General features: G+C 46.2%; 1 protein-coding gene across 1 annotated transcript in view; it reads left to right on the forward strand.

Moving 5' to 3' along the window:
- The window catches only part of DAP (death associated protein), a 91641-nt gene that overhangs the window by 4052 nt on the left and 74970 nt on the right, over nucleotides 1-12619 (forward strand). The window contains exon 2 of the mRNA XM_031003233.3: nucleotides 12145-12241. Within this exon, the coding sequence (XP_030859093.1) occupies nucleotides 12145-12241 (97 nt within the window). The remainder of the gene's footprint in view (nucleotides 1-12144; nucleotides 12242-12619) is intronic.

Below are 12619 nucleotides of genomic sequence, written 5' to 3' on the forward strand. Positions count from 1 at the left end.
CTAAGCAGCCTTCATGCTTCTGCCACCTCCTCCTCTCTCTGGGCACAGTTCCTGTTTGCACTTTGGATTCTGTCCAGACGGGTCTGTTTCCGTTTCTACTCTCCTTTCCAGTGGCAGTCGGCCCATATGGAGGGATACTGGTGAGAAGATCAAAGGTCTTGGGTCTCAGAAGCCAAGTCACCTCAATGTATGGATGCGTGAGGTTCTTTTAGGTCTTAATAGCACGCCTTAGTGTCATAAACTCAGTCTTGTAGGAACAGAAGTCTTTGAGAAACATGGCTTCTTTTGGTGGCACATTTGTGTCATTTTCTTGACAATAAAGATTCCTGGACAGGCGCGGTGGCTCATGCCTGTAACCCCAGCAGTTTGGGAGGCCAAGGAGGGTGGATCACTTGAGGTCAGGAGTTCAAGACTAGCCTGGATAACGTGAAACCCCGTCTCTACTAAAAGTAGAAAAATTAGCTGGGCATGGTGGCGGGCGCCTGTAATCCCAGCTATTCAGGAGGCCGAGAGAGGAGAATGGCTTGAACCCGGGAGGCAGAAGTTGTAGTGAGCCAAGATTGAGCCAAAGCACTCCAGCCTTGGCGACAAAGCGAGCAAGACTCCATCTCAAAAAAAAAAAAGAGAGTCCCATTATCCTTCTCTGCTGTCCTCCGCTATAGGGCGGAAATTCTCTGCACCAGCACAATGAATAGGAGCGGTTCTTTAAATATGTTGCAGTCCAGAGTAGGCAATATTTTTCAGTGGTGACGGAGGCTCTCTACAACAAAACTAACTGGCACTGGGAAAGAAAAATGTCTAACTGATGCCAGAGAACTTAAGAGGCATGGGGTTTTAGAAAATCATTCCACTGTGATGGAAAATGGTTTTGGGGGAATTTGTGTTGCATTGGTTTTAAGAAAAAAAGTACTTCAAAGGGAGTTTTTTTTAAATGGGATTTCCTTTAAGGATAACTGACTTCCATTCTACCACAGCGGGTCCCTGTCCACTGTGGGGAGGAGCGCCTTGATTTCCACCCGGGGCAGGACTGCCTCCAGGAACTGCAGCAGCCGCCTGCTCTGGCCCTCCACTCCCCAGGACATGGGTTACATTAAAGCATATCTGTTGGAATGATACAGAACCAAAGTACAGTAATTAAATTGCATACAGAGACACACCCATATAGAAGTTGTTTGTTTTGTTTTGTTTTGTTTTTTGAAACAGAGTCTCACTCTGTCACCTAGGAGTGCAGTGGCACGATCTTGGCTCACTGCAACCTCCGCCTTCTAGGTTCAAGAGATTCTCCTGCCTCAGCCTCCCGAGTAGCTGGGTTTACAGGTGCCTGCCACCACACCTGGCTGATTTTTGTATTTTTAGTAGAGACCGGATTTTGCCATGTTGGCCAGGCTGGCCTTGAACTCCTGACTAAAGGTGATCCACCCGCCTCAGCCTTCCAAAGTGCCCATATGGAGATTTTTAAGGTCAGAGGTATAAACTGTACATACTCACTCCCTGGGAGAAATTCCTTGCTGGACTCTGGTTTTCTTTGAATTGCAGAGTAAACAGCTAGGCTTTGTGAATTACAGAGTAAGTAGTTTATTTACCCCTGAGGAGGGAAGAGGCAGCTTATTTGTGCTAGTGTAGCAGTGAGCTTGGGTTCTAAGTTTGAAGACATCACTTCATGCTTCACTGGGGCTCAGTTTTTCTCCTTTATGAAATTCGAGGTTTGGGCCTCGGGGCAAGTCGCAGGGTGGGGCTGTGTTTGCTGCAGTGAGTCTCACTTCCCGCTTCAGCATCAGGGTACCAGCACTGTTCATCCCCCAGGTAAACTCCTCTAGTAACTTCAGGGCAACCCCTTTAGACTTACGGGGTGAGCTCTTGCGGGTGGCTGTCACCATCTGTCATCTGTCTCCAAGACCATAGTTAGAGGAGGGGCCCAACAGCAGCACCCCTCAAATGCCAGCAGCATCCCTCAAATGCCAACAGCACCCCTCAAATGCCAACTGCACCCCTCGGATGCCAACAGCACCCCTCAAATGCGCTTTCCCAGATGTTACAGAGGACCATGTGTGAACCTTTTCTGGCAGGAAGCTCTGGTGTTCTTGTTTAGTCTGGCATTGCCAGAGAGTAGGCAGCTCTGAAGGGTAGATAGTTTAAAAAAAAAAAAAAAAAGGCGGCCCACTACAATAAAGGATAATCATCAAGGATAGCCAAGAGCACAGTTCATAAATCAAAATCACTGCCTTAAAAATGTTGAGAATGCTTTCATTAAGTGCTTAAATTGGATAACAGACTTGTGCCTCAATGCTCAATCAGAAATAATAAAATTCTCTTACAGTGACTATCTTAATGTTCTTTTGTGTCTTCTCTTTGTTGCTGTCTGGCCCATGTCTCCTCCTGTACATTCCCCGCAATCCCCTTGTTTTCCTTCGTGCACTAACCTTCGCCTCTCTGCCTGTCTTCTTGCTTGCAGGGCTGGGTCTTCTTGATCTCTTTATTCCCGGGGTGGCACAAAATACTCAATAAGCACTCCAGAGTTTCCCCAGGGCCTCTTCTCACCCCTCACTGCCCCCATAGCAAACCGGGCCCACACCTTCCTCAACTCTGAGCTCTCTGTACTGTGCGCAGGGATGCAGGTGGTCCTCTTGGCCGGTTCAGGCAGCAGACTGGTGGAAACACTAATGAAGTTTGTTGAGTGTCACAATGTGCTGACACACTTCTAAGCGCTTGGCACGTTTAACTCATGAAATCACCAGTCATCTTAACATTGAGATACCGAGGACAGTGCCATTTAAAAACCTGACCCAGAGCTGGGTGCGGTGGCTCACGCCTATAATCCCAGCACTTTGGGAGACCCAGGTGGGGAGAGCACATGAGCTCAGGAGTTCAAGACTAGCCTGGCCAACATGGTGAAACCCCGTCTCTACCAAAAATACAAAATTAGTCGGGTGTGCTGGTGGGTGCCTGTAATCTCAGCTACTCTGGAGGCTGAGGCAGGAAAATCGCTTGAACCTGGGAGGCAGAGGTTGTGGTGAGCCAGGATCACACCACTGGACTCCAGCCTGGGCAAGAAGAGCGAATATTTCGTCTAAAAAAAAAAAAACCTGACCCAATTGTTTGGAGTGTCTGTTGCCAACTCCCCTGAGCTAGTGACCTAGTGGGAGCGGCCGGAAAGGCTGTTGCCTTTTGGAACTTCAGCGGCCCGACAGACGACTCCATCACTGGCCAGGTGCCTCCTCCCAGGCTGGAAGATGAATGAGGCAGTTTGTAAAGGCTTCTGAAGAGTGTTAGAGAAAGGTGCTGTGCAAATACAGGTATTGTTATTTACAAGTGATGGATGGCACTGCATCATGTCCTGGCAAATGTGCTGTCGTCTGCAGTCCTCTGTAGAAGTAATCCAGCCTTAATGATTTGAGACCTCACCACTGCTCTTGACTACAAAATATTTGCAGAGAAATGGGGTGAGACTGCTTGTTTGATGAGTTATTGCAAATGCAGATTAGCAGAGTTAGAATTAGCGAGATTCTTTCTGTTTCATCTAACAGCAGTCATAGCATTCCACAGCAGAAAAGAGGACCTAATTATAAGCCTCGCTGTTACTCATTTCTGCCAGTCTTTGTGAGTCTGTGGCAGTGAGATGGGTAAAATCTCTTTGTTAAATACATTTTGCTGGCCCTGTTCCCCTCCATTTTCCCAGTGGAGCCAAAACCATGTGTCAGTAGAGTTCTCATAAATCTGCTACATGATAGCTTTGAATGTTACTAATCTTACATGTGGTTTTCTTTGAAAAGCAGACTCTACATCCCCTCTCAAAGTGAATTAAATGGAAATATAAGCACGATTGTATTTATTTCAAGCCATGTTACTTTTTTTAGTAACTTGAAAGTAACTTAGTTCTCTCTTACACTAATTGATACATCAGACATGAGTTAAGGATGCCTTTCAAAAGTCTAGTGTAATTCTCCCTGAATTATCTCCCTGCAGAAAGACTTTCAAATTATCCATTGCTAGAAACGGAAGACTAATTTGTCTTCTATTAACCGTGTGGTCACAGATTTGCTAAGCATAGTCCCAGTGTCAACCAGTCAGGACCAGAAATTGAACGGTCCGGGTAAGAGGTCTGCCCTTGTTCCCAACATGCCAAGGAAAACAAGACCCTTTAGTTACTATGTTTTTTCAGAAGCCTTCTGTCAAGGTGGCCCATGGCATTTCACCTCTTCCCTAGCCTTTTTTTTTTTTTCTGTAGACAGGGTCTCTCTCAGGCTTGAGTGCAGTGGTGTGATCTTGGCTCACTGCAACCTTGGCCTCCTGGGCTCAAGAGATCTTCTCGCCTCAGTGTGCTGAGTAGCTGGGACTACAGGTGTGCACCACCACAACCAGCTAATTTGTGTATTTTGTGTAGACGCAAGGTTTTACTATGTTGTCCAGTCAGGTCTCAAACTCCTGGGCTCAAGCGACCTGCCCACCTTGGCCTCCCAAAGTGTTGGAACTCCAGGCATGAGCCACTGCACCCAGCCTTCCGTAGCCATTTTTGGTTATCTGTGACTTCTAACGTCTTTGGTGAGTGTCCTTTTCATTTCGGCCAGTACCCTGTGCATTCTTACTTGGTTTTGTGACTGCTTTTCCCTTCCCAGCTTCAGAAGTCTTTTTTGTTTCTATAGAGAATATTCACTTTTGTATAAAGTACTATATTAGGTATAGAGAATGGTACTTCCTGTTGTAACAAACAACCTAAATTCTCAGTGGCCAAACTAATCCAGGTTTATTTCTCTCCTGGTGGGGGGTCTTCTTAACAAAGAGCAATTCAGAGGCCCAGACACCCCTTGCTGCATAACACTAGCTTTTCATTGTGTGGCTGCTGCAGAGGGGACAAGTGTAGGTCGCCGTGCTGGGGTCCGTATGGTGTGGCCCACAAGTGGTATGCATCATCACATCAGTTTCCTATGGCTGCTGTACCAAATCACAATAAACTTAGTGGTTCTAAACAACACAGTTTTCTTATGTTACAGTTCTAGAGGTGAGAGGTCCAAGATGGGTCTCACTGGGCTAAAATCTAAGTATCCACAGGGCAACTGGTTCCTCTGGAGGATCAGGGGAGAATCCCATTTTCTTGCCTTTTCCAGCTTCTAGAGACCGCCCACTTTCCTTGGCTCGTGGCGCCTTCCTCCACAAGCCAAGGAAAGCTTCTTCAAAGGCAGCAATGACCAGTCACATCCTCACATCACACACTCAGAGCCCTGACTCTTCTGCCTCCCTCTTTCACATTCAGAGACCCTTGAGATTACATGGGCCCACCTGGGTAATCCAGAATCATCTCCTCACCTTCAGTCTATGATTCTAAGCGCAGAATAGCAGTTTCCCTTCTTCTTCCTCAGCTTACAGTCAGCTGATGAGCAACCTTAATTCCATCTACAACCCTCATTTCCCCTGGCCATGTAGCCCAGCACACTCACAGGTTCCAGAGTGGGGGGACGTGATGACATGATGCTGCCCACCAAAGTCACTTTTCCCCATAATATTGGGCAGGACCCAGTTTGATGCCCCCAATCCAACTACAGGGAAGCTGGGAGTGAGACTGGCGAACACCTGACTAGTCCTTGCCTCAACCAATTCCCAATGACAGCTTTTCCAAAGCACTTCTAGGCAGCCAATCCTACTTTCCCCTGAACTTTTTGAAATCAGCCTCCCTACACTCAAGGATATACATGTAGCTGCCCCATGTACCTCCCAGCTTGAAAGGGGTCCAGTCAGCTGTCCGGCAGGGTGCCCATCCTGGCCCAGTCAGTACTCATTTTGTCCTTTGGGTCAGAAACTATGTCAAGGATGGAACACACACTGCTGTGGAAGATGGAGTGTTTGGCCCAGGGGGGTCCCACTATGTCTCTGAACTTCATTCTTTAACGGGGTTGCTCCGTGTAATTTAAGAGCCTTCTCACCTTCACAGTCTATGATTCTGAGCACAGAATTGCAGTATGAAGCCAACGAGAGTGCAAATTCAGGAAAGTATCTGGGGCTCCAGCTCGTTTTTTAGCACAAACCATTACTTCTACCTTATGTATGCACACCTGAAAGCTCCTGTAAGGGCTCCACTTGGTCTGGGGGCAAGGTTCTCATTGGGGTCTTCTATAACTCATGTCTGTTATTGGGCCAGACTGTCAGTACCCACTCTCTGCATACGTTCTTACCACCTCTCACCCCTTTATCCTCTCCACTTTTTAGGGTTCCCACCTTCAGGTGCATGGGCTTCCATAGATGTGAGTCTCCACTTGCCAGTGATTCTCCTCTCTCCTGGTGGAGTCATTTTTCTTAACTAAGATAGGCCATAGTCCCTTGCCCTGTTCGCATTGGGAAGTTCTACCCACCTAATCTCACCAACCCCTTTGCTTACCTGCCACTACATTGCTCTACCTGAGATCCTTTGGTTTAATCATAACCTGCAGCACTGGTTGTTTTCTGTTTTGTTTTGTTCCTTCCACTGGAACAGTCCTCAGAAGCTTTCGTCACTTCTTTTAGGTAGAAGAGCTTCCCTTTGAATAACATTTCCATAGCTCTTCTCAGGCAAGAACAAAGGTAGCATATACTTGTGAGTCATACTCCAGTACCTGCAGTGAATGCTTTTGGAACATTTGTGTGAGTTAACAGCCCTTCCTAGCTCCCCGCTGGAAATCACTCCCTGGTTCATGGGACTCTTCCGGTATTTCCCCTTTCTTCTTCCCGCAGTAGCATTTTCTAGTGTGCTATTTGGCACTAGCAGATAGCAAGCCACCAGTGACTGCGTCTTACAGCCAGGCATCCCGACACCTGAGGACGGATGCTTGGCCCAGGGTCCCACATAGTCATTTGCCTCCTTGGTGTTTGCTTACCTCCCAGATGTGACCGTAGGTAAAGCTTCCTCCACTCCCCTTCCCACTTGGGCAGGCAGCTGCTCTGTGGAGAGCTTTTCATTTCAAACTCACCTTCCCTTATCTAGGTAGTGTAATAACCTGGCCCTGTCTGTAGGCCGTTCCTTTGAGTTACTCTCAGAAGCCATGGTGCTCTGTTTCCTGGAAGGAGTCTGAGCAAGGAAAGGCTTACCTATGATTAAGGGTGGAATCCAGTCTGCCGCTTGCCAGTTGTGCAATTTGGGGCCGCTGGCTTCCCCTTCTCCCTGCCTCAGGATCTACTCCGTGGGGCTACTGTGCAGTGAAAGATGCGTGGACTCCAAGTGGTTAGAGCGGTGTCTGCCACAGAGTGGTGATGAGGAGCAGAAGTTGGATCTGTGATTCTCCCAAAGCTTCCTCAGGTGGTGATGTAATGACGGAGGTCCTGGTGGTGGTCAGCACCACGTTGGGCAGGTACTTTACAGGGCATGGCCTTCATTCCCCAGCAACGCGTAGGGCAGCGCTCTTTAAGGAACTGCTGTGAAGAGAGGGTGAAGAGCTGGAAAAGCACCAACGATTTGAGGACTCCAGAGGCCTCTCTTAAGTACTAAATGCTAACTTAAAAACTCATTTAATAAGACTAGCTAACAGTTGAGCACATCCTGTGTGCCAGGTCCTGTTGGAGGCATTTCATGTGTCCTAACTCATGTAATCCTCAGCTGGCCCTGGGAGAGGGGAACATTTTCGCTCTTTCTTCATAGGTGGAAGACCCTGAGGCACAGAGAGCTTCAGCAACTTGCCCACACATAGCCACACACACACACAAGCACATACGTATGCACACGTGTACACACTTATGCACAGGCACATGCACACACACACACACACACACACACACACACACAGGCAGAACTGGGATTTGATCCCAAGGTTCTGGCTCCAGCATCTGTGTTCTTATCCTCTGCACAGCACTTCTGCTAAGAGGAAGCTTATTCCTTACATTTGAAGCTCTCATTTGAATAACAACCACCACAACAAAAATCTAAGGTTTTTCTGTTTCTCCTAAAAATACTGATTTGCAAATAATTCTGCAAAGATTTCTGCAAAAGTAATTCTTCTTTTGTAGTTTTACAAATGAAGAGTTCTAGAGACAGTGATACAACAATCACAATAAATATGTGCTGTCATATTTTTTGGCAGTATTGTAAGTTAAAATGAATCTGTCTCAGCTTTGAGTTATTATTGTTATTATTGCCACTTTTTATTGCTACATTAATCACCAAACATAACTGAGAGGGATTAATGAAGTTAATTGTTTTTAGAAACTAAATTAAATGCAAGTGCTAATGCTGGGTGATTGAGCCTTGACATTGTGTGCTTATTTCAGCGGAGGAGTGGACAGGCTGCCCTGCAGGAGCTTCAGAAGACTTGATCATTTCAAATGTCACCTTAACATTCATCATTAGTTTTCTTTGTAGTTAGTTGCACAGCTCTTTTTATTTTTACTTTATGAACACATCTATGAGTTACAGTTTAAAAGTTTTATGTGTGCCAAGTTGGAAAGATTCAGAGATCATTTTTAAATGGGCATCTGTATTGTTGGTTTGGCCTGCCTTAACAAAATACCACAGACTGGGTGGCTTAAACCATAGACATTTATTTCTCCCAGCTTGGGAGGCTGAAGTCCAAGATCAAGGTGTTGGCAGCTCTGCTTTCTCCTGAGGCCTCTCTCCTGGGCTTGCAGATGGCACTTTCTTGCTGTTTCCTTGCAGGCCATTTCTTTGTGTGTGCACAACCCGGTGTCTCTTTCTCTTATAGAGACACCATTTCTATTATATTAGAGCCCTACCTCAATTCCTCATTTTAACTTAATTATCTTTTAAGACCCTCTCTCCAAATACAATTACAATTTAAGGGTATGTCAGTTAGGACTTCAACCTATGAATTTTGGGGAGATACTATTCAGCCCGTAATAGCATCTTTCATCAATTTCTGATGAGCATGGGAAAGAGGTGGGATAGAGCAGGGAGGGAAATGAATTTTTAAAAAACATTTAGTGGGACAGTTCTTCTAAGCTCTTCCTTGAGCCCAAAACATTCATAACTCTGAGATCCTGTGTTTCAAGAGAGTGGAAAATGACCCTAAGGTGTAGATAATTGTATTTTCAGTCTCCATTTCTGACTGGGAGGCCAACTACATAGGCTGGGAAATCTTTTTAATCTTAGATTAAAAAGCTGCCTGCAAATGGTAGGTCTTTTCTGTTTTGTCTTTGGCTTTTTGCTTTTTTAAAAGAATTTGACCTTGAAGTGAAAGGAATTCCTGGAAACCCAAAACGAAGAAGGAACCGAAATTCAGACCTTTAGCATGAGAGGTGGGCCCACAGGAGGCAGGGAGTAGCCAAGGTTGGATGCTCAGAGGCCACACCCCTGGGGAAAGGTGGAAGAGGGAAACCTGCCCAGTGGCCCTAGGAGGGCCAGGAAGCCGGACTGTGTCAGGCTGGGCTCCACATGGGGACAGAGGTCTCCTTGAGAATTTGTAAACAAAGGCTTGCTTTTACATGAGTTCAATTCGTATTTGTACTGTTTGGCATTTGGCAATTTGTCTTCTGAGAAATCTGCCTTGAAAAGGATTTTCAGACACCTATACTCCTGGCCTGACAAAAACACGTGTAGCATCTCCCCAGAGGGTTGCTGTCTGCATCACAGGCCCCATAAGATCCTTACTGGTAAAGCCCAGTGAAGACAGATTCCTCCTCCAAGTCTCCCAGGACAAGAGCAAGAATCCACAGGCAAAAACAGACAGCAGGATTAGACTCCAGAGGACTTCAGAAAATCAAATAATTGGATATACAACTAAAATGATTAAATATATAAAGGAATTGAACGCACAAGAAAAGAATAAGACCCCATCAAATACCTGGTGAATTTGAGACAAAAGCTGTAGGAATGAAAAATAGAGTGATTAAAAATGAATTGATGGGATATAGAGCAGATTTTTGAGAGGATTACTGAACAGGATTCTGTTTCCCTCTGCCCCAAGTAGAATGTCCTCTCCGTTGAGAAGAGATGCGGGCAGCAGGGAGATTTTAGTTCTAAACCCAAGCCAGCGGAGGAATGGTTTAAACATAGTCCTTCATTTTCCTTGCTCTCTTTTGCCCTTTTCTAACAGCCAGCTGCTGGGGCAGTGCTGGTCCTGGGAGCAAACGTCACCATCTCCCTCCAGTCGGGCTGGCCAAGTCTCCCAGGGAAATTGAAGACCAGTACACCTGAAGCATGTAAGCCCCAGGCTGCCTCTCCCATTCTCCTTCCTGTTCATCAGCAGCATAAAGAAAGTTGGCCTGGGTTTTCGTGACTCGGCAGGGTCCACTCAGTTTAAAATGCCAGAGGACATGGTGTGGCAAGTTGACTGTATCGTGATGTTAGCCGTCTTGTGGCAGAGACTCAGAGACTTGAAGGGTAAAGCTCAGTAAGGCCCGCATCCAGAGCCTGGGGGGCCAGTGACTGCAAGGAAAATGACCCTGCTTTCTAGCCAGCACCCCACTCTCCTGAACGCCTCTCTCTTCTTAATAGTCTGAGGAGGTTTATCTCCTTTCTGCAGATGAAGCAGGGAATCTTTGAGAATCTGAGACACTAGTCTGAGACCACATAGCTGAGGGCGTGGAGGAACGTGCCGACCCCAAACACATGCTGGTGGCCACCATGCGAGGCTGGCTTTTTGGATTTAGGGCCAGCCAGCATTTCCAAATTCTGTTCATGGAACACTGTAGCCCTGATGGAGGATAACTGGTATTATAGCCAAAAAAAAAAAAAAAAAAAAGTTGTGTGGTGAGATAGGCTGGGGAGAGCCGGCATGCTGTATGCCTCCTGTAAGTCTTCCTCATGCAGGTAGCACACTAAGGGCCAAGAAGGTCTCTCTTGGGGAAACCTATTTAATTTTGTTCAACCTGGCATTTCCCACTCTTATTAGATGCTAGATTACCCGACCCCTTACAACACAGTATTAACATATTAGCCATAAAGGAATTGCAAATCAAACCACAATAAGAGACCACTTCACACCCACTAGGATGGCTATAATTAAAAAGACACACAATAGTAAGTGTCGGGAACATGTGGAGAATTGGAACCCACACACTGGTGGGAATGTGAAATAGTGTGGAGGCTTTGGAAGACAGCTTGGTGGTTTTCAGAAGGATAAATTCAGAGTCACCATGTGGCCTGGCAGTTCCATTTCTCGGTATATACTCAAGGAAATGAAAACATATGTCCATACAAAAACTTATGTATAAGTTCTTCACAGCTGCATTGTGCCAAAAATTATGCATTGCATAATAGCCAAAAAAGTGGAAACAACGCAAATGTCTAATTGATAAGTGGAGAGACACAATGTGATACATCCATGCAATAGAATATTTGACAAGAAGAGGAATGAGATACTTACACGTGCTGTAACATGGATGAGCCTTGAAAACACGCTAAGTGCAAGGAGCCAGTCACCAAAGACCACATAGTTTATAATTCCACTTGTATCACATGTCCGACATAAGCAAGTCCAGGTGACTGGCTTCCAGGAGCTGGGAGGGGTGGAATGGAGGGTGACTGTTCATGGCTGTGGGGTTTCTGTTTGGGGTGATGAAAATCTCCTAAAATTGATTATGGCAATGGTTGTACAATTCTGAATGCACTCAAAACCATCGAATTATAGAGTTTAAATGAATGAATTGTATTCTACATGAATTACATATCAATAAAGCTGTTTTTTAAAACTAAGTTAACATCTGCCAGCGGTAGGGTTTCACAGCACAGTTTGGGCAAAGCTGCAGTAGAAGTTTTGTTGCCACTTGCCTGGGCTCTGTGAAGGCACAGTAGCTGTCCCATGTCACCCATCACGATATCACCCCATCAAAAACATCTTCGATATTTGAGAAAGTAAATTTCACAGGGGAGGGTTGAGGTGAGCCCTTGTGTTGAGACTGTGGAGAACTGAAAGCAGCAGCCACTCTCTTCATGTAGTTTGTGCCCTCGTTACACTGCTGCTCTGACAAAATACTTGAAAGGTGACCAGATAGAAAAACAAGAGCCTTGGAAAGTTTCTGAGTGGATCTGTAGTAAGAGATTATGTTGAGTGCTGTATCATTTTGAATTTACCCCGACAACCCTGACCTTCCCTAGTTAATCATTTTCATTGCCAAATTCTCCAGACTGACTTGTGGCCACTGAGCAACCAAAACCTTTCCAGCTGGTCCCCCTGATCCACAGGCAGCCCCATTTCCACATTAATCCCACACTCTCTGTTTTCATTTCAGTGAAAGCTGGTGGAATGCGAATTGTGCAGAAACACCCACATACTGGAGACACCAAAGAAGAGAAAGACAAGGATGACCAGGAATGGGAAAGCCCCAGGTGGGATGATGCTAGCGACTCTTGAGCATGTTTTCCAAAAACCCTGTTCGGTTAAACATTAACATTTGTTCTCTGTTCTATGATTCTGATAACTCCTGGGCTATGTGGGGCCCTGTTCTGTGTATTTTTCCCTTCCTAATCAGGGAGGAGGGGGCTTTGTTCTCAGTCAGGGGAGAAAATAGAGCCCCTAGAGGTCCTCTTTCCTGACCAGTTCCCACGCACCCACCCTGTTCCCCACCCCACACCCAGGGCTGGTGCCCCATCTGTCTGCACAGTTAGAGACCTACCTCCACCTGCCCAGGTGCCTGGGTTTAGCCAGTGTGCCTCCCTTCCTGGAAGCCAGGGCAAGCCAAGCCAAGCAGGAGCAGCTTCCTGTGG

Source organism: Gorilla gorilla, chromosome 19 (assembly GCF_029281585.2).
Source record: "Gorilla gorilla gorilla isolate KB3781 chromosome 19, NHGRI_mGorGor1-v2.1_pri, whole genome shotgun sequence".
Lineage (NCBI taxonomy): Eukaryota > Metazoa > Chordata > Mammalia > Primates > Hominidae > Gorilla > Gorilla gorilla.